The following is a 21200-nucleotide window of genomic DNA, read 5'->3' as shown; positions in this document are numbered from 1 at the left end:
TTTCCAATGGAAGCTACATTAAAACTATTTTCGGTGTAGACTTCTCTGACGTTGGTGAAATGCACAAGTATTAGTGTACACTCAAAAAATTTATCACATATCTATGGATGAAATCCATGTGAATTTCACATAACTTCCCACATAAAAATGTTATGGTTAATTTTCTTAACGACGTGTTCGGGGTATCATCCAAACTATTTGTAGAATAGTTCGATAATTATGGTTATCGTTCGTTTATGGTAATTTTTTATTAGGGTTTCCTGTGATCACATAGCAGCAAATCTCACCACAAAATCACATGAATTTTATGAGGCCGATGAAATTCATATGAAAAATCACATACAATTAATGTGATCGCATAAATTTTATGTGTAATTCAGATGAATTCCATTAATTTTGATTATGGATGAAAATCATGTGCGTTTTCAATGGAAGCTACATGAAAACTTTTTTCGGTGTAGAACTTGGGGTAAATTATAAGTATTAGTGCAAGAAAACCTTTGAATTTACCCAAAGTTCTACACTAATACTTGTGCAATTCACAAACGTCAGAGAAGTCTATTCCGTGTTGCGAGTGAGGTGAGGTAGGTGAATCTCCATACGAAGAGTCAGCTCACTCGCGGTGACTTTTGTGACAGCAAGTCACCTCACATCACTCGCGGCGCAGAATAGGCTTCATTAGTTTCCCCATAACATTTTGACGACATTTTTCCCCATAACATTTTGACGGCATTTACCGCATATGTCCAGTGAAAAAAAGAGACTCATACGAAAAAGAAAGAATCACATCAAAGAGGATTTTCTTTCAGCTGCTGCAGCATCACAGCCCGCCGAGGCGTGAGAAACAGAATAACAACAGCACCGCCAATTTTGTGTTTTACTCAGGTTGTAACTATTATTATTCGCGATTCGATCATCTGTTCAGTTTAGCCAATCAATAAAAGCATTATCTCTTTTTCTCGTCATACGAAACTTTGTTTGGAGCTGTGATGGCCTGTGCCTAGGTATAAAGGTTTAAGTCCTGCTTTATAGATATCATGCAAACCGAGACTGGTCGTGGAACTCTTCATAAGAGTTTTTGCTCGTTCTTTTAATTCCTTGCTTGTCTTTCTGGCTCTGGTTGGATTCGGCCTGAAATGATACCGTACAACTGTAATCTTCCGGCCCCGGTCCCGTCACACATTAATCCGCAGTTGCAAGTTTGGAAAATACGGAATGTGTACCTGCTGCTTATTTCCGAACTCTGCTAATGTTTCGTTATATTCGTAGGAAACACTTTTATTCTCGTGTTTTTTTTTTTAATTACAGTATCATCATTGTTGTCCTGACTGGTAAGAATATCATTTCAGTGTGTGATTAATTTTGTCATTCCTAGTAACGCATGATTTGCTTGCTTGCTTGCATTTGAATTTCTTTCTAACTTTAAATAAATAAATTACTGCTTGACTGCTGATTTTTACCACCTTAGCTGGTTTAGTTTACTGGTTTTTTGTAACTTTTTTAATGTTTTCGCTAAACTTATATCTAACCCATCAGAGCCTTCAGCTCATCGTAGAACACGAGCACCAGAGCACCACCAGTACCACGCAGGACGTTGGAGAAGGCGCCCTTGAAGAAGGCCGAGGAACCTTCCTGCTTGCCGATCTTGACCCAGCAGTCGAGGGTGTTCTTGTACATGATGTCGGCCTTGGCACGGCCAGACTGCATCATCATGCGTCTTCTGACGGTGTCGAATGGATAGGAGATGATGCCGGAGGCCGTCGTTACAACCTGGAATAGAATAGGGGAACATGGAATTTTAGTCAAGTGCCACAGGATTATTTATTGAGAATTGAAGATCAACCAACAATTAGAAAATGACCAAGGATTTGGAAATTCCGTCACCGTGTTACGTTACGATAACAGGGCTCTGTTAGATAGTTGTTGCGTACATTTGTGCGAGTTTATGTGACTACTAATAGGTACGGGAGATAAGCTGGTTATGCATTGGCGAAGATGATATTCAACAAACATCATGCGACTGGTTGATAACGGCAAAGGTAAACAACATACGCTGAAACTGACCGGTGAACAGTTCTAAATAAACATTTCAAAAGGTCCTATCTGACATTTGTAAACAAATCGAGTTTAATGCTTCTCTGTACTGCAGAGCTCACCATCTCTAAGTATTGTTCTAGAAATTTTAATTATCAATATTCGGAAAATTATAAAAATATGTGAAAAAAACGTCCAATTTGAAAGTTTTTATAATATCGCACAGCTCTCTGATTGGACCTTAAACATGTTTACAGTCCAATCTGTCATTCAACCAAAAAAAAAATACAAATGCTATTAGGACCTTTGTTTCATCTCGTGTTTCACGTGGAATAGAAAAACTAAAACTCATAATAGTTAGTTGGAAATGCTATACTAATATGAACATGAAGTTTTAGAAATTCCTATGGATCCAACATCTGGGAAGTGGGATATGAGAAAATTTCATTTACGATGCCTGTAATCAATCGCTCTGCTTCTGGTATGGAGTTGACGAATTAATTGCGATTCCAGGAGTACACCAAGGCAAAAGCTTATTCAAAATTCTGTCAAATCCGACATGCGATATTACAAGCGTGAATTTGGACGAGGATTTCGATCCAATTGCGGATCAACCACTTGAATTGCCAAGTGCTAAATTGGACGATTTACGCAAACTGATGCCATATGTCAAGCAAAAAGATTATTTTGCAACATTGCAACAGAAAAAACAGGAAGAAGAACAATAATACGGTTGTAGACCACTTTGATGTGGATCTCAATCCACTGGAGGACAGCGATGTAGATTTGATCGAATAACATGAATGAATGTAAATTATTGATGAACAGCTTGAGCTAATAAATATAAAACGAATGATGTAGAATGAAAAAAACGGAGTTTGTTTATAAAAATATACCGAATATTAAAAAATATGCAAATTTTCCATACACTTACATTTTTCCTGCATACATCAGAAAAAATAATGGACAAGTTCTTATTATAAACGTAGTTTACTTAATAAATTGGCAGAATAGTAGTTTTAAGCCCATCAACAATTACAAATAATGATGTAGTTGTAATTATCTGACCTCTAAACCGAATTCTTACCAAGGTCCTAAGTAACATTAACTTTGCAATCAGACCAATTTGACAGGTCCTAACTGATACAGAAAAAAGCCAAGGGTCCTATGTAACAAAACCACGAATTAAACCTGAAAATTATGAATAAAACGAAGAAACATACACTTCAGTCGAATTCTATGTATTTCCTATGCATTTGAGAATACAAAAGATTATCGTTTTATGTCGTAATTAAAAAAGGCATTTAAAAATATATTGCAAAAGTTCAAATCAATTTTTCTCCAATCAGCTTCAATGACAGATAGGACCTTTTGAAATGTTTGTCTAGAGTTGACGTGATGATGCTAATCCATTCGCAACGACGAAAAAATAATATGAGCATGAAATAGGATTTTTCTGGCTCAATTCGTTTTAGTTTTCTCCAGTCTCCAGTGGAAAATCACTGTCCATAAAGCACCAGGGTAGAGATACAGACTAATAACTACAGAGGTCAAATGAATCCTGCTTTTAAAAGGCCGATAGTAAGGAAAATTGTTGAATATAGGGGATAGTCAAAGTAACAGAGATGATAGTTGAAAGGTTGGAAAATAAAGAGGTTGAGCTGGATGATTTGCTAATCCTATCGACCCTGTTCCATGTCCTACAGAGTGTCTAGGTTGAGATAATATGTTTCGTTTATCAACAATTGAAATTGGCGGAACAACCAAACGTAAACAATGGCTTTAAACGCAAATTCATCGAGAATCAAAGCACATCCAAGCAATCTAACACCATCATCTGATAGAGTAAACCTCCTTTATCGAATGGCATTGTTAGTTTGCGTGGGAGTGTTTTGATTCTCGAGAATTTTGTGTTTTAAGCTATTGTTTACGTTTGTTCCACCTATTTCAATTGTTGGTCTAGCTTCCCATTTTTACGATTGATAAAGAGAATAAAATTAATCCTTGATTCTATCAAAGGAAATTAATGTTTTAGCATTTTAGCTAGTAGGCACAAAAGTTGGATAATGATCCATGAATTATATGCCTTACAACCCTTTACCGAAAATATATTGCAACTAAAACCTAAATGAAAGTAAATTTAAGGTGTTTTTCGTAGAATATAGTTATGACAGAAGAGCAATAGTTTGCATCGATTAAATCGATTTGTTACTTACGACCTTTTGAAAAAGTACTCGAGAAATCAAGAAGCTTGTACACTGAAACAAGGACCATAGTTAAGAATACTGTTTTGCAGAAACTTATTTTCAAAATAACCACGCTTATTACCGTTAAATCTACTATTAATTCAGTATAGTTGACTATGAATGTTAACGAATTTACTATGATTCTGGTATAACTACTATGCTTGCTCAAAATGCATAGTAATTATGATAGAAATAATACCTAGTACAATTAAATGAAATTGTTTTCTGCAAAAATCTATTGGTGAAGGTATTTAATTTAAACCTGCAATATAGTATTTTTTCCAATAGATTTTGTTTCAGTGTACCTACGTGGAAATGTGATAAGCATGATTCAAAAGGGACTATGTACATACAGCCACTTGTAAATCACAGTAGCTATAGAGCAAAAACTACGCATGTTATCACGTAACTCGTAACGTGGTTTTTGTTTTGTTTGAGAATGTCGAGTCGAGTCTTAATAAACAATGTAAAGACGCTAGCTACTACGATATCTCATTGAAAATGGGACGTGTTTATGATCAGTTTAGAACGAAAGTTCTCTGGTATATTTATAAGTAATTTACGCCGAAATGGAAAATTTAGTTATCTGCCATTTCATTTATCATGACGGTCATACCCTTGGTGCGTATATAAAGCAGTCCATCGTCAATTAGCGTGTCAAGTTCTAGGTTGTTCAGCGATTTTCAAGGCCTGTCTCTGCTTATTACCTAACAGCCATCGACGAAAAATGTGACGGAGACGGTTTTCAATCTTATCACTGTCACATGTAGTCAGACTGTTCGTGCTCACTACGACGCTAGCAGAAGTTTAATCCTTTTGAAGGTCCTCCTATCACTTATCACGTCGCGCTCGATAACCAGTGGTGATACAGGTGATAACAGCCACGGTTTACGTGGCAAGCAACTGCTTGGTTACGAAACAAAACAATCGCACAAAAAACATCCATTACGTCACGAATTTGTGAAAATAACGGAAAACTTCCTGTGACGTCACAAGGAGCTATCTTAAGAATGATGCACCTTTAAATTGGTTACGTCACTTAGCGAACTCAAAGGCACGTGCCTCGGTGGACAGGCGACTATGAAATCGATTTTTCCCCCTCAGGTGACGACAAATTTTTCCTCGCTATTATAGAAAGAAAATGCCATCTGTTCTTGTCAACCGATGTGCCCTGAAAAAAAATAATCGCAACTTAGCCCAGATTTCTTGGCATACGAGTACCAAAGCATGAACCGTTTTAAAAATAGCGTTTCAAAATCCTTTCGAAATCGTTCGCCACCATGTTTTTGCTATCGTGTAGTGTAGAATGAACGGCTGACTGCGCCAAGCCTCTATCTTGTATGAGCTGACATTTGAACTCGGTCGATCGCAAGGAATCTCGCCAATCTACGGTTCAACATTCTCAACACCCCACCCGGAGACAAAGGTCAGGAATTTGAATGCATCGAATCGGTCGGCATGGCACAAAGTATCGATTTTATAAACGTTCTCGCATTCTGCCTCTCTCGTATATAGTATCTCTCTCTTTCTCTCTTGAGCACAGCAACATCCCATCATCCTACGACGCACTCCTGCCTTCTGTACCCATCATGGTTCATTCGAACAGCGGGGATTTTTTGTTAGGTTATATCAGCTGTCGTCGGCACAGTTAGGATGAGCTCCTTCGTCGTTATGTAAGAACGATGAAAATTTACCACTATGCAAGTAGAACTTCTTTCTCGTTCGGCGTAGCTACAACCAGAAGCATACACAATCGTAGCAGAAACAATTACTAAGATAGAGAGCGTCCAACGAGAGTTGATTGAAATGACCTTGAATCATTTTATGGCAAATATGAATACGCCACTGGCAGCCACTCGAAACCGCGTTGCGTATTTCGTTTAAGGTCCACCTCGAAAATCTCCTAAGTATGCGCGTCAGTCGGTGTGAAAATCGAGCGTCATTCAAAACAAAAAAGAAAATACTAATTTTAGACACCTTCTTCCATCGAGAGGAAAAACCGTTACATAACAGTGAAATGTTCATAAGGTCTGTTTTTTTTTGGAAAACAATTGGTCATTTTCACGGCTGATGTCAATCACTACCACTGTGCATCATCCGGTAGTGCCGAAAATATACACTTTTTGGTATGATTTTTTCAAGTAAGACGCACTTGTTCCTCTGTCACATATTTTACGTAACAGATTTGCCTTCTTCAGGGACGATCACTAACATTGTTGCCACGACCAATACTGCCGTTTTGTGTGAGTACGCGTTGACCCTGATAAGATAGGAACATGTACGTACGATACCACATGATCTACACTACAACTTCTGTTTACTACAACAATCAGCACCTCACAGTTAGGCAGAGGATTGATTGACGTTATCAGTGGTTGGTGGGTTGGTACGCCTGTATTCAGAATGCAGTTGGAGTTTGTATTTGCTTGAAATGCAGCAAAAAGGGCTCGCAGCCCATCCTTGGTTTCCATGCACGTGTGTAAAAATGACGTCACCGAAAAGCGTCTGGGGGACCTGAATCGGTAAATGTGATAGGGAGGAGTGAAACTTTGTTGGAGCACGTTTGGAGTTATGCAATCCATTCAGTCCTGGTCATATCTGTTTGCGGTTTCGATGAAGGAAATTAAAAAAAAAAAACTTACCTGAGCAATACCCCACGAGACGAAGATCGAGGTGTTCTTCGGGTCTGGCAGCATTCCCTTGGCAGTATCGAAGCAACCAAAGTAGGCAGCACGATAGATAATGATACCCTGAACGGATACGTTGAAGCCACGGTACAGACCGATGATACCATCGGACTTGACGGTCTTCTTCAGGCAGTCGATCAGACCGTTGTACTCACGCTGTCCACCACGGCCGACATCAGCGCCCAGACGGGTACGGGCGAAGTCGAGTGGGTAGACGAAGCACAGCGAAGTGGCACCAGCGGCACCACCCGATCCCAGGTTACCCAGGAAGTAACGCCAGAACTGTGTGTTCTTATCAACGCCACCCAAGAACACCTGTTTGTAGACATCCTTGAAGGCGAAGTTCAGCGCCTGGGTCGGGAAGTACCGGATCACGTTGGCAAGGTTACCTCTCCAGAAAGCTCCGAAGCCCTGTTCCTTGGGGATGCGAACAAAGCAATCGACGATGCCTGTGTGTGGGGAAACGTAGAAATCATAAAAGAAGGATCAGTATATTTGTGTTTCGTAATATCCCTCAGGTAACATCTATAAAGTCTGTGTATCGGGTTTCAACAAGGGAAAAGATTCAATATTCTTTCTTTTTTAAAGTTTTTTTTTTTCATTAGGGTGACTTTTAGCTCTTTTGTGGAATGTAAGCACATTGCAAGGGTATTTTGATATTTATAGCCATTCAAGTGAAGAGGTACGTCAATTTCTCAAGTAACTTGATATGTTCAACCGGTCGCGCCTTGTTTTATGTAATACTTCACATATTACTTAACAAGAAAAAAATGTTTGAAGTAGTTTTGACAGTAAACACCAGTTGAAACATAAATGTTTAATTTATCATATTAAAGCAGTTTAAGAACGTTTCTTACCACTCGAACTTTACCAAGGAGCAAATATTTTTTTTTGTATATTGTATTCTTCTAGAACCTAGAGAAAAAAGGGTTTTGTAATGTATAACACAAAACGCTTACACTTTTTTCAGGTCTAATAACTATGTATTAGATATATGCTTATTTCCCAAATCAAGCAGAACAATGGATTAGGTCCTAAATAAATGCGACAGATTCTCTCGTTGATTTTTTCATTGCATTCCCACGGCCATGTATGCACATTTACAGCTATTTCCAACACATAGTTCGATAAAGAAGCTATTATCTAGCATTGTTTGCTGTTGCGAGATCCTGTTAAATGATTAGGATTCTTAGCCGTTGCATGAATAATTCAGACGATACTGTTTTTAATCAAAACAAATTATTTTATAACACCCACATATTCTGATGAGAATATTAAGTTTATCAATGTAAGAAATATTAATAAAAGAGAACGATTAACTTCACTTTTCTTTGACATAATAATAGTCAAACATAATAATATGCTTTCCATTCGGATTCGGTCATGATCAATTAATTTGTTACAAAATACAAACACAACCAGAACTTTGTTCATGAAATCTATATACGTTAAGTATCATTAAAACAATTAAAAGTCTGTTTGTTATGGCTCTCCTCATTTTCAGGAGATACACCTGCCTGATTACGAGATCTCATCCTACATTTTTTAAGCGGAAATTAAATTAACATTTGTGCAGAAGTACCCAAACTACAACAATTTAAAATATTTAGTTACATTACAAAAGAACATTCTTTGGCGTACATTTCCCTGCATCTATGTCACTCCATTTACAACTTAATTGGTACTGGTAGCCGATTACGCAACCGTTTTCCAGACACCGATCGATAAAGAGCCTCTATACAGCTATTTTAATAAAATTTAAATAATTCCCAGAAATTCATTTCAACTTATTCGGACGTTTGCATTCTGCTGTCCTTCGAATTGATCAATTCGAAATGCGTCACTGCGCGTTCACCAAACCTTACTCATTAACCACCTTACGGGACCTACCTACTTTACCTAAATTCCTAAATCATTCCCTAAATTCCCAAAACACGGAACTTCTCGGCTGTCCCGGAAGAATAGAATTGGAGTTTAAGAATTTTCCAGTCGCCGTACCACAATCATCAACCCCTGCAGTGTTACATAACCCCTATATTGTTCAACCCCGTCACGTGAAACGGTATTTTCCACCACGGACATATTACCTAACAACCCCGCCCGAGGTGTGCTGCGCTGAATTTTAAAAATCGTCTTCTCAATAGAACTGCACCCGGAATGCCGTTCAAAAAAAAATAAAATCATTGCCGAGTGGAATCGAAAATTGCAAAAATTTCGCATATTAATAAAAAGAAAGATGGCGGCAGCCATGTTGGAACATAGCACTGTGGCAGCACACCCGGGACCGACAGAACAGCACCACACCACCTACCTTTGTACTGATTCTCGACAGCGATCTGCTTTGAAGCAGCCTGTACCTGCAGCAACAGCTTGACGCGCTCAATCGGGGCCACGGCAGTCTTGGACACGGCGGCGGAGATACCACCAGCCAGGAAATCCTTGGCGAAGCCATAGGGATCAGGCTTCTTTCCAGACATTGCTTCTGATTCTTTTTTTCTGACACACACACTAGGCGATGAGCGCACTGAAGGTACAAAGGCCGCGAGCTTCCTAACCGTACGGAGGGCACAATCCAAAGAGAATGAACGCCGGATAGCTCTGCTAGTTGTAGCCGAGTCGTGAGTCGAGTCGAGTTGGGGCCAGAATCCGGTTTTTCTCTCGCCAGGTCGGCTTGCGCTGAAGGCCAACAATATGAGACTGCTGCCGTCTAGCTCGCACCACCGGAGAGTCCAACTTCATTCATATGATCTTTTCGTGGATCCCCACGCGGCACGCTAGTTGCGTTTCTTTTGCTCTCAGGTGGTTGCTGTTGCTGGTCTGGGCCTATGAGGGTAAGCATTTGAGACTCAGAGAATTCGTCGTCTCTTTCGTTCCTCGGCTATTTAAATGCGTTTCCATGAACGACGGAGTTTGACGTCACACTCCGTAAACCATTGAAATAGCGGGAGAACGAAAGAGACGACGATTTAACACTGCCACAACACATTTACTGTACATTTGGTCTGATGGGAGAATATTAGTCGCTCTCAGAAGAGACTGATTGGAGAGAAAATGTGTTCTAAAAAAGTTGACGTCTTTTTGACAGCAATCTTTTAGAACACTGCCGATGAGACGAAATTCTCGCGTCACTTTTCAAATAGACCAATGTAACATATCCACCATTTTGAGAAAATCGAAGTTGAAGTTCAACAGATTATTATTTTAACTGTTTAAAAACAATACATTTTGCAATACTATTTTTAATGTAGTCAGTGTATAATAACGTTGAAAATTCAGAAGAAACAGTAAAATCACAATTTTACTTTGAATTTCATGCTACAACATAGAAAAAACCACATACACACCAAATTTCTTAAATTCTATTCGGTACTTTTTTTGCTGAATTCGTTCTGTAAAATATATTTTGTACCGAAAGCTTTGCAAAATGTATCGTTTTACAAACTTTCAGCAAAAAATAATACTGAATTTACGTACTTTCCGTAAATTACCGAAAACTGTAAATAAAAATTACTGATCTAAACTGTAAATGGCTGCAATTCTATTATACTGTAAAAAAAAGTGGCGAACGTACTGTAAAACTAGTTTTTTACAAAAACAAATGGTAGTAAAATACCAGATTCTTGTAAATATTACGGAACAGATTTGTAAATGTCATACTGTCAAAAACATCCTTTGCCGCTATTTCGAAGTGGAGTGTTTTTTGTAAAAGTAAGTATTTTGCTATAGTCTGCTGAATATATGGAGGGGAGAATTATTTTACTTTAATTTCGATCCTATAGGCCATCGCTTCCAGTCATCTTGGACTTAAGGTGACCTGATGTTTCCCGCAACTGCATGTTGCCGGCGATAACCTGGTTTGGATTCCCTGCAGGAACTGGACCTGAAGAATCATTTTCTTGGCTTCGCAAATTTTGCTGTGTTGTTCAAAATACCAGGGAGAATACAATAAAATATATGTTAATGGAACAAACAGTTCGTTAATTATTGCTGATTAAATTGCAATTTATATTACCACAATGGAAAATAATTTACAGATATTTCGGTTAAAACATTACTGAACGCTACTGTAAAGTTTACCAATCATTCAGTATTATTCACAGTCCAGGTCAGTAACTTTTGACAGCTCAAGAGGTAAGACAAATTTACCGAATGAATTGTAAATCCAAAAAATTACCGAATCGATTACCGAATGTTCAGCTGTTCCATATTCGGTAAAAAATTACAGTATACTGTAAAAAAATCTTAGTGGACGTTTTGATAAGTCGAGTTGTACATCGGACATGTTACATTGGACGATTTTTCTCACTGACATAATCAATCAGTGTTACATTGGACGTTTTGTCTACATAATATTAGATTCCCTTTCACAGATTTCAGAGTATAGTATCTAACTTTAGATTGGCCCCGCCTTTGGAAAATGAGCACCAATCATATTAAGCAGTCCGAATGACCGAAGTAACAATCATGTACCCATCATTTCAAACTGTACATTGGACAATTTTTGATCAATGATTATTTTAAATAAATGAAATTAAATTAGGATGGATGTTTTTGTATCACATACAACGATAGAAGAGCAATAGTTAGTATCGCTAAACTCGATTTGTTTACATTTGTTACATTGGTCTATTTGAAAAGTGACGCGAGAAATCATAATTGAGTGGTTTTTCACTTAAAATCGATTTTCAAATAAACCTGCTATTCTTTAATTGGTACAAACAACGTAAATATTTACCTTTTTTGACAAAACCCAGGTAATCATGACGTTTGATTATTGAAAACAATATGAATGAAGAAAAGAGACCAACTGCTGTCATGATTACCTGAGATTTTTCAAAAAAAGTAAATATTTACATCGATTGTATCGAAGAATTCAACAGTGAGCATGCATAAGGGCGTATACGCGATGATCGATTCTCTTCATCGATTTTCTCTTTGCATTGCTACAGCTAAGCGAAACAATTTTCTAGAATTTGTGCAATACAGAGTTGTAACAACAATCAATACGAAACTAACGATTTTAAATTGGCTCACTACTTGACTAGCCTATTGGTCCCAAGCAAACGATTAACGTACACCATTCTAGTCGAAATTCTAGTACTACGCAATGTTTGTTTTGATTCGCTATGAAAGTTTGACAGATAAAATGAGGGGTTATTGGTTTTTCCTATGTTTCGAGGGGTGAATCGATTAGCTTGGGACCGAAGAGAGTACCAGAGCTGAGCCAAAAAGTTGAGCACGTTATTTCGGGACCTTCTAGTCTTAGAGTTACCTCTATGGTTGTAACAGGTTGTATTGGCTATCAAAAGCAACAACAAACGCACCGAGAAACATAAAATCTAGCGAGTTATTAACAAAAGAGAAAATCGACGAAGAGAACCGATCTTCGCGTATACGCCCTTATGCATGCTCACTGTCGAATTCCAGCCGAGATTCCAGCAGACTTTGTTTCTGATAGACAGGGAATCAATGTTGACAGACCTTCACAAAATTCGGCCGATCAACAAAAGAACATCTTAGCACAGAGAAGAGACATGGAGGCACGAACAAAATTTCTCTAAAAACTTGTGTTAAGATTCCTATTCGACTTAAGCACCACTAACGGTGACTTCCCCACTTAAAAACCCTCTTTGACAACATGATGGCGCTGGCGTTGCACAAACTACACTAGACACTAAGTGCTAGTAGCACCAAGTGGCAATTTTCAACAGAAAATTTATCAATACTAGCGCCAAATTGGTCGAAAGTGGAAAATTTATAGAGAAAATCAGGAGATGCTAACACCACGTAACGGCGACGTTCCCACTTATTTTACACAAGTTTCTGACCGAACTTGAACGTATGTTCTCTGTGATCTTAGTTCATTTTCAAATTGCCTGAGGATATCGGTTCCGTGAAGGTAACGCGATTGAGCCTTCCAACTAAACGAACTAGATAAAAAAGAAATGCCTGAGCCTGCACTGAAACAAAATCCATTGGAAAAATACTATTGCACATTTTGCACCAAATTAGACTCCTGTCACAGAGAACAGACGTTCAAGTTCGGTCAGAAACTTGTGTAAAATAAGTGGGAACGTCCAGGGGGAACGACACTCATTTGGATGCATTTTTTCACTTTAATAATTACTTGGGATTTTCGGGGACAACATAATTGATGGGATTTTTTTGAGTGTGTCGTCTTGATGAAAATGGAGCAAGGATAGAAAAAAATAAATTGGAATGGATCAGGGGATGGAATGGATGTGAGAGGTGTAAAAAAATTTCAGAGGGATACGAGTCTGAACGCGAAGAGGATAAGTCTGGAGTGCGTTTTGAATTGGTCGTATGTGATAAACTTAAACAAATTGACGTTTTAAGTAATTTTTAAGTTTTATTGATTTTTAAAATATAATGAAATTGCACATTTTTTTAGTAAAATAATAATTAATTTAGATTTTCGCTTAATTTCTGTTAAATTTGTTTACATGAACTTTTTTCCTAAGTCCAGACGTTCTTAAGTTAATGCGGATCACAAGATATTAATTATGAAAAATCAACATTTTAGACCATTTTCAAATGTTAGTCGATATGTCCAGCAACAAAATGTTTTCCATGATTGTATTAAATAACAAATAATAATTTTGAATGATTTATTGTCAGATTTGGTGGCTGTCAGACTTGCTCGATTCTATCTAGGTGCAGCGGAAGAAAAACAAGTGTATAAGTAAATGGCGATGGATCACTAGGTTCCGGTTAATATCCCAGCTCTATTTGGACGGGAATTTGATTCGCAAAATTCGCGTACAAAAATTCCATCAGCCAGCGGGCGGCTTACTTCTCCAAGCTCATGACCAACCCCAGCCAAGAGTACAACTTGGGCCGATTAGAAAAAAATGAATTCTTATTCCACCTGTTCGACGAAGGCGGTTCCATTGTCCGGTGATGCTTTTCCCGGGGCTAGGATCAGCAGTTTGGCCCCTTGCAAGCTACTATACACCGACACCTGAATCCTCTTTTCCTTCGGATTCAATCGTTTTAATCCCGGAAAGTGGATGTACGTTGCCGTCTCCTCCATGATGCGCTTGATGCTTTTGTCCCCGTGACCGATTATGAACGAGTGGTCCATCGTTTATTTTAATGAGATCGTTGAAAACTGACAGCGATTATGGCAGAGTGCTTCGTGGTCGACCTAAAAACTGCGAGAAACTGCACGACTTGCTTGATAATTAGTGTGCCTGCAGAAGGGATAAGTTGGGAATAGAAAGAATAGATGTGATGGATTCAAATTTTGTGCACGTTGATAATTTTATGAGAGATTTGGGTAAAAATGGGATAATCTTGAAGTGTCGTTCCCCCTGGGAACGTCGCCGTTACGTGGTGTTAGCATCTCCTGATTTTCTCTATAAATTTTCCACTTTCGACCAATTTGGCGCTAGTATCGATAAATTTTCTGTTGAAAATTGCCAGTTGGCGCTACTAGCACTTAGTGTCTAGTGTAATTTGTGCAACGTCAGCGCCATCATGCTGTCAAAGAGGGTTTTTAAGTGGGGAAGTTGCCGTTTATGGCGCTTAAGTCAAATAGGAATCTTTACACAAGTTTTTAGAGAAATTTTGTTCAAGCCTCCATGTCTGTTCTCTGTGCTCCTGTGCAATTGCAATAATTAATCATGTTTTGTTGTTTTTGATATCATCCCGAATAGTAATTTACATTAGCCCAACGTTTGATTCTGATGTCTACATCAGCATCGAAATCAAATGTATGCCTGATGTCAAACATTAGAAAACATTATGATTTAGTTGTATTTAAGCAACGTAACATGGTGTATACATCAGAAGTTTTGGTTATAACATGTTATACCGCTAACTTGAGGGTGGTTTCTGTGCTGCAACTATCTTGAAAAACTGTCGCATTAATGACCCTTTGCTCATTTTCAACTTCTATTCAATTTTCATACTGCCGTACTCTAACGGAACTATCCACCTACCCTCTTCTAAAGATCATTCTCTAGCTAATAAATCATCACACTAAAGCTTCATGTTAGCATTTCCAACCAACTCTGAAAATCGTTAACTTCGCGTATGAAGTAACATAAAACACTTTGAATCTAATTGTATCGTTAAAAATCGATACTTTTTCCCCGTACAACAATTTAGCAACAAAAAATTATTGTACTCGAAATTCAACAGTAGAAATCATTTTAATTTCCTCGGTAATTTCGTTGTTTTATTATAATTTATTATTATTTTTTAAGGTCATCAGGCAGTTTTTGCCGAGGTTTTTGTAGCAAAAGTGCTGATAAGCGAAATCGACTCTCCCTGGATTTTGGCTGAATTTGAAATGTATGCACCTGAACGAGTTATACGATTGAGAAGTTTCCTGCATCTCGGACCCCGAGCAGCTAATTACGGATTACATGATCAAATACGTTTAAAAACAGACGTTGAAGCTCGGTCAGAAACTTGTGTAAAATAAGTGGGAACGTCGCCGTTACGTGGTGTTAGCATCTCCTGATTTTTCTCTATAAATTTTCCACTTTCGACCAATTTGGCGCTAGTATCGATAAATTTTCTGTTGAAAATTGCCACTTGGCGCTACTAGCACTTAGTCTCTAGTGTAATTTGTGCAACGCCAGCGCCATCATGTTGTCAAAGAGGGTTTTTAAGTGGGGAAGTCGCCGTTAGTGGTGCTTAAGTCGAATAGGAATCTTTACACAAGTTTTCAGAGAAATTTTGTTCGAGCCTCCATGTCTGTTCTCTGTGGTTTAAATGAGTTCTACGCTTTTTTCGATTTCAATTGCACAGCGAAAACCTTTCGTCACCGGATTTAACGTAGTCTGCTGGATAGGTGACGATACGGTTCGACACATGCAATTGCTTTCAATTGTAGCATCTTTGCTATTCCATACCATTTGCATTTGGACGGTTTGAAGTCGGCAATAAACTTTCCTTTAAATTCCTCAATGTGCTGAGCAGATGTAAATGTTTCTCAAGAACATAATTCGCTAGCTCAGACAACTTTTGGGTTTGCTTCGTGTGTGACCTTCTGTTGTGAATGCGATAAATTAGCAATAATTGAAGAACGTTCTCGAATCACCCAAGACGATGCAAAGAAGTAAAATTTCAAAGTCAAATATAAACAGCTGTTCTGTTTTATCATCCCTTCGCTTAGTCAGGTTCAATGAACACGAGAGCAACGAAAATGACACAATATTATATAGGTCAATTCTATGTTATAAGAGAACGCATATGCGGTACACTCTCGTTTGCTCGGTATAGGATGTACCCAACGGGTGCATGCAGCATAAAACAGGCAATAAACTCAGCATAGGGAAATTATACGCTTTCACCAGTTTAGCTTTGGTATAGGCGCTGCGTAGGAGTCAAGTGCATCCTAGACGTATGCATACATGTGAGATTATTCTGGAAGGATTGCGTTGGTCCCAAAATGCATCACATGATCTTGAAGGAGAACGATGGATAAGTTTAGATCAGGAATACTTTTTGTCTCTTTCATTCTTATCAACATTACGTTAGGAAGATCTTAGCAGGAGACAAATCTTTCTAGGCTTAAACCCCTATATAAGGCAAATTTTCAACTTAATAAACTGAATGTTTTCGTTAGTCTTAAAACGTCTGTCGATCTGTTAAGATCCGAATTCCTTCCAGCCAGTACCTTCATCAGGTTTTAAACTAAGATTACTGATGAGACCAGAATCTCTAATTTAGTGAGAAGTTCAGTCCTCAGTTACAATCAAAGTCCAAACACCTGATGCTAAAGGCACTCCTTTTCTTTCTATCAAAATCTGAACCACGCTATTGTAACAGTCTCTTAATTTAGTAGAGTAACTGTCTTAGCGTCTTGAACAGTTCTTTGATAGAATCGAGAAAAAATAGGCACTCGCTCCAGCAGTCCCGGCAGGGCAACGGTGTACCATCCAAACCGTTCGGCGTGGTAAGTAAACCTTCGCGTGATTAAACAAGCTCGGGACAGCTTGTTTTAACTCCTCTGCCATCCGTGCCGAACACCTTCATTGCATGCGGGTAGTAAACATTATTATTTGTCACCATTTATGCACGACCTTCCGAGAGTGCGCGAGTAAGTTGTTATGGTTTTTTTTTGCCACACTCCGAGTTCACATAGAAAAATACCATTTCTAGAACAGTTCAAACTTCACTGACACCTTACTAGCTATGTTAACTTTTCACAAAATAGTTTTGTTATGGTTTATGGAATGTAATAAACATTAAAGAAACACTACTTTCAACTGTTACAGTTTCTGGTATGTTTCAGCTAAATTTTGTTACGGTTGATCAACTATACTGAACTGTTACAAAACATTACGAATAAAAGTTGTAAACAACTTGTACAACGCTTACGTGTTTCGATTATGGTTGCTTTATGTTTTTACAATTTGTACAAACAGAAGAAAACGCTTTTGATTGAAACGGTGCTCGTGAGTTCATTGTGTTGTTTTGTTCGTTATTTTATTTTTAAAACCCTTGGTAATATTAGCTTAAAGCATAAAATATTTCTTAAAAGCGCATGCATTTTCTACACAAATATTCAGGGCTAACAGCGGTTTACATGTGAAGGAGATTTCGATGTTGGTGGCTCACATCATCCAAAAAGGAAATCGAAGCAGGTACGTTATGCCGGGGCCTTTTTATCTTCCAGAAATGGAATGGAGTTTGTTTTGCAGGGCAAATTCATTTATCTATTCATTTTATATTAGATCAATAAACATGTTACCAAGAGCAAGGGAGGTGTCCACAAAAAGAAATCTTGTAAATCACATTAAAATTAAAGAACAACCCATGATGGCTGTATTCCGGATAAGCTACGACAGTATTTATTATAACGTCAATAAGTATAGTAATTTATACCATTTCATAGTATATCATGAAGTTAACAACAATGGTTGGTTCTAAACCGTACCACAGAGAACAGACATGGAGGCTCGAACAAAATTTCTCTGAAAACTTGTGTAAAGATTCCTATTCGACTTAAGCACCACTAACGGCGACTTCCCCACTTAAAAACCCTCTTTGACAACATGATGGCGCTGGCGTTGCACAAATTACACTAGACACTAAGTGCTAGTAGCGCCAAGTGGCAATTTTCAACAGAAAATTTATCGATACTAGCGCCAAATTGGTCGAAAGTGGAAAATTATAGAGAGAAAATCAGGAGATGCTAACACCACGTAACGGCGACGTTCCCACTTATTTTACACAAGTTTCTGACCGAGCTTCAACGTCTGTTCTCTGTGACCGTACTACCTTATTCGAAAGTTAATGGAAATAGTTTCACATATCCAACTAGAACCTTTTCTGATGTGGTAAGGCTATAGTTGTTTTGCTAAAAATGTATGAGAAAAAGCGAGATTTCGTATGGTGAACGTTCTTAACCACCCATTGTTCATATGGTTGGGTCTTCGAAAACCTTAATCAATATGGTCAAAACTTTATCTAGGTATGGTTTGATTAAAGTTGACTGAACCTTTCTCATTATGGTTTTCAGAGGAAGATAAACCATTTTTAATGTGGTAATCGTATGGTTGTGATTTATGCGGGGAGGCAATAAATTATTATGATTTCCTTGCAACCTATCTCAAGGTGCGCCAACACTGATAAAATTTCAAAGATTGTTTTTATGTGTCCTTCACATGAATTTTTGCAATGTGATCAACAAATGATATTTATGTGTCGGACACATACTTAATATGTGTACACATAAAAGCCACGTGTAACCACACATACCATTCATTTGACTCATAAATTTCATGTGTGCTTCTGGGTGGATTCTGTTTATGTGTGGTCACATGAAAATCATGTGGAATTTCACATGGAAATTCGTCAAAAAAAAATGTGTTGAATTTTATTAGTGAACGTTTAGGCACAGACAAACAGACGTAACTCTTTGAAAAAGTTTTTCTTGAAAACATAGTATTTCAAAACATATGACCTCAGTAACGATATCTCTTGGGCTTCTCGCGGGAAACAAGCTTGCTCGCTAGCTCGCAAACAATATTGCATAAAAGTTGTATAGAATGTATAGAAACGTCACAGACAAACAGACATAACACTCGCAACTTGTTCATCGAACAAGCATTTAACGGACAATTTAAAAGTATCGTAGTTGGTAGTACCGCTACCTGTGGCGCGCATAGTCAATTCCCTTGCGTTTGACGTTTACACACTACCGCCATCTATTCAGTGTAGTGCCCACTACAGTGAACTCAACAGATGGCGGTAATGTTTTAGCGACGATGTTTTACAGTGAGAAATATTTAATGTGTTATGTCTGTTTGTCTGTGGAAACGTCATAGTGATCCGAGGCCAGCGCTGCGGTGAGTAGTTCGCGGAACTGATAATATTCAAATCAACCGTTAAATGCATGAACGAAGATACACAATGAAGAGTTACGTCTGTTTGTCTGTGGTTTAGGTTTTGTCTTATTATTATTATGACTTGGACATTGCTGTTCACTTCTGGCCGAGAACTATTTTTAAGGCTGTGAACCATTTGCCGAGTTAAATTTAACTCGTGGTTAAAAGTGACATTTCGAAAGTTATTTTCTATGTTCGAAAATCCCCGTGCTGTCGATCGACCGGTTTTCGAGCCACGGTTGTCAAACTTTAACTTCTTGTCTGTCATAAATAACCATGCTCGGATAGCAGGGTTAATCGATAACTTTTCATCTGTCAAATTTTAACCAAAAGTTAAAATAATCCACCAAATGGTTCAGAGCCTAAGTAAAAGAACTTTGAATAAACAAGACAGTCAGTGATGGTGATGAACACTCAAGCGGTGTGTACTATATCGATGACCAATCCATTTCTGTTACACGATCGTTATACAATCAGCAAATAGTTGCAATACGATGAGTAGCTGCATTTATGAATTTTGCTATCTGTTTCCTTTTTTGTTCCTGATCAACTCTGCGATGACGGCCTCGACTTGACTGATCCAAGGGCAACTCCGTGCCATAGGACGAGATTATTTTTTATACTGAAGACCATATTATTAATATTATTAATCGGAGTTTATTTTTAGAATTGTTCTGATATTGTTTCTTGTATTTCGAAAAAATATGGGGTTTTTATACCTATTTGCGCAAATATTAGCCAAATAGGCTTTTCCCCAGCAATCTTCATTTAGACAACAAAAGCAAGATGAAGAGAATAATAAATAAATAAATAAATCATAAAATAGGGGAAACTTTCCCCTAGCCAATTATTGTGTTGTTTTGCTTTGGTGATCTTTGAATCGCGAGAAAAGTGTGTCCGCAATTTCGTTCGCAAAACCTGATATGATCTTTTCTGTTGCTGGTCGTGATATGTTCGTTTGATTCCGCTATTTTACAGGTCAATCGGTTCCCGAAATTCTCTCCACCAGCGACTGTAGCAACACTGTAGTGTTGACCCGTGGCTATAGAAATTAGTGACGTTGACCGTGCGCACACTAGTGGGTGCATCACCGTGTCAAGTTGTTTATTATTTTCCTCTGGCTAACCTAAAAAATGAATGAAATTAGTTCTGTCAAAATGAGTTTGACAGCGATTTGTTATGTTCTCCTCGGATTTTTACCTTAGAGAAGAGGTGACAATACGGGGGCGAAAATGAACCACTTTTCTGTCAAACGTGAACCAGCTCCTGATTGGCCGATTTCATGTGCGCAAGATAGAGATAGAGATAGATAAAGATAGAGATAGAGATAGAAATAACCCAAGAGAAGAGGTGACAATACGGGGGCGAAAAAAAACCACTTTTCTGTCAAACGTGAACCAGCTCCTGATTCACTGAGCGAATTTACCATGTCGTCATTGCATGATTAATCATTCAGAGCTATACGATTTCTTTAACATCGAAAATAATATGAGATACCCGATTGACTGATAATTGACATTAAATGGGATGATTCATCATACATATCATAAAAGAAAATAACATCAACCACTTAATGAAGTACCGTTCAAATTTTGAAAGGTATTAACAAAAAAAGAATTCAAGAACAGAAATGAAGTAAAATCATCCAAGTTAGCCCCATGACGAAAATCATGCAACAACTGTCATGCGATTCATTTTCATATCGTTCCAGTTTCCCATTGCAATGCGTTTGCGTTTTGGCTTCGCCATTTTATATTCGCAGCTTGGATGAACGCGCACTGAGCAAAGGGGCATCATTGGTGGCTCCCATCGAAAAATTGGTGAAAATTAGTGAAAAACTGTCGCAAAGTGGTGCAAAATTACTG

General features: G+C 38.0%; 1 protein-coding gene across 1 annotated transcript; it reads right to left on the bottom strand.

The window, feature by feature from the left end:
* Positions 1-1447: 1447 nt before the first annotated feature.
* On the bottom strand, positions 1448-9601 carry LOC135709407 (ADP,ATP carrier protein 1). Its single transcript, XM_065231712.1, has 3 exons — positions 9279-9601; positions 6923-7416; positions 1448-1770 (listed from the first exon to the last, which is right to left on the bottom strand). Exons 1-3 carry the CDS (start codon positions 9442-9444, stop codon positions 1525-1527), a joined length of 906 nt encoding a protein of 301 aa, XP_065087784.1. The 5' UTR covers positions 9445-9601; the 3' UTR covers positions 1448-1524.
* Between the last annotated feature and the right edge of the window lie 11599 nt (positions 9602-21200).

Source organism: Ochlerotatus camptorhynchus, unplaced genomic scaffold (genome assembly GCF_037179485.1).
Source record: "Ochlerotatus camptorhynchus isolate MF236.1 unplaced genomic scaffold, CSIRO-AGI_Acam_v1.1 ptg000361l, whole genome shotgun sequence".
In the NCBI taxonomy this organism is placed as follows: domain Eukaryota; kingdom Metazoa; phylum Arthropoda; class Insecta; order Diptera; family Culicidae; genus Ochlerotatus; species Ochlerotatus camptorhynchus.
This window is presented reverse-complemented; position numbering and strand designations above follow the sequence as displayed.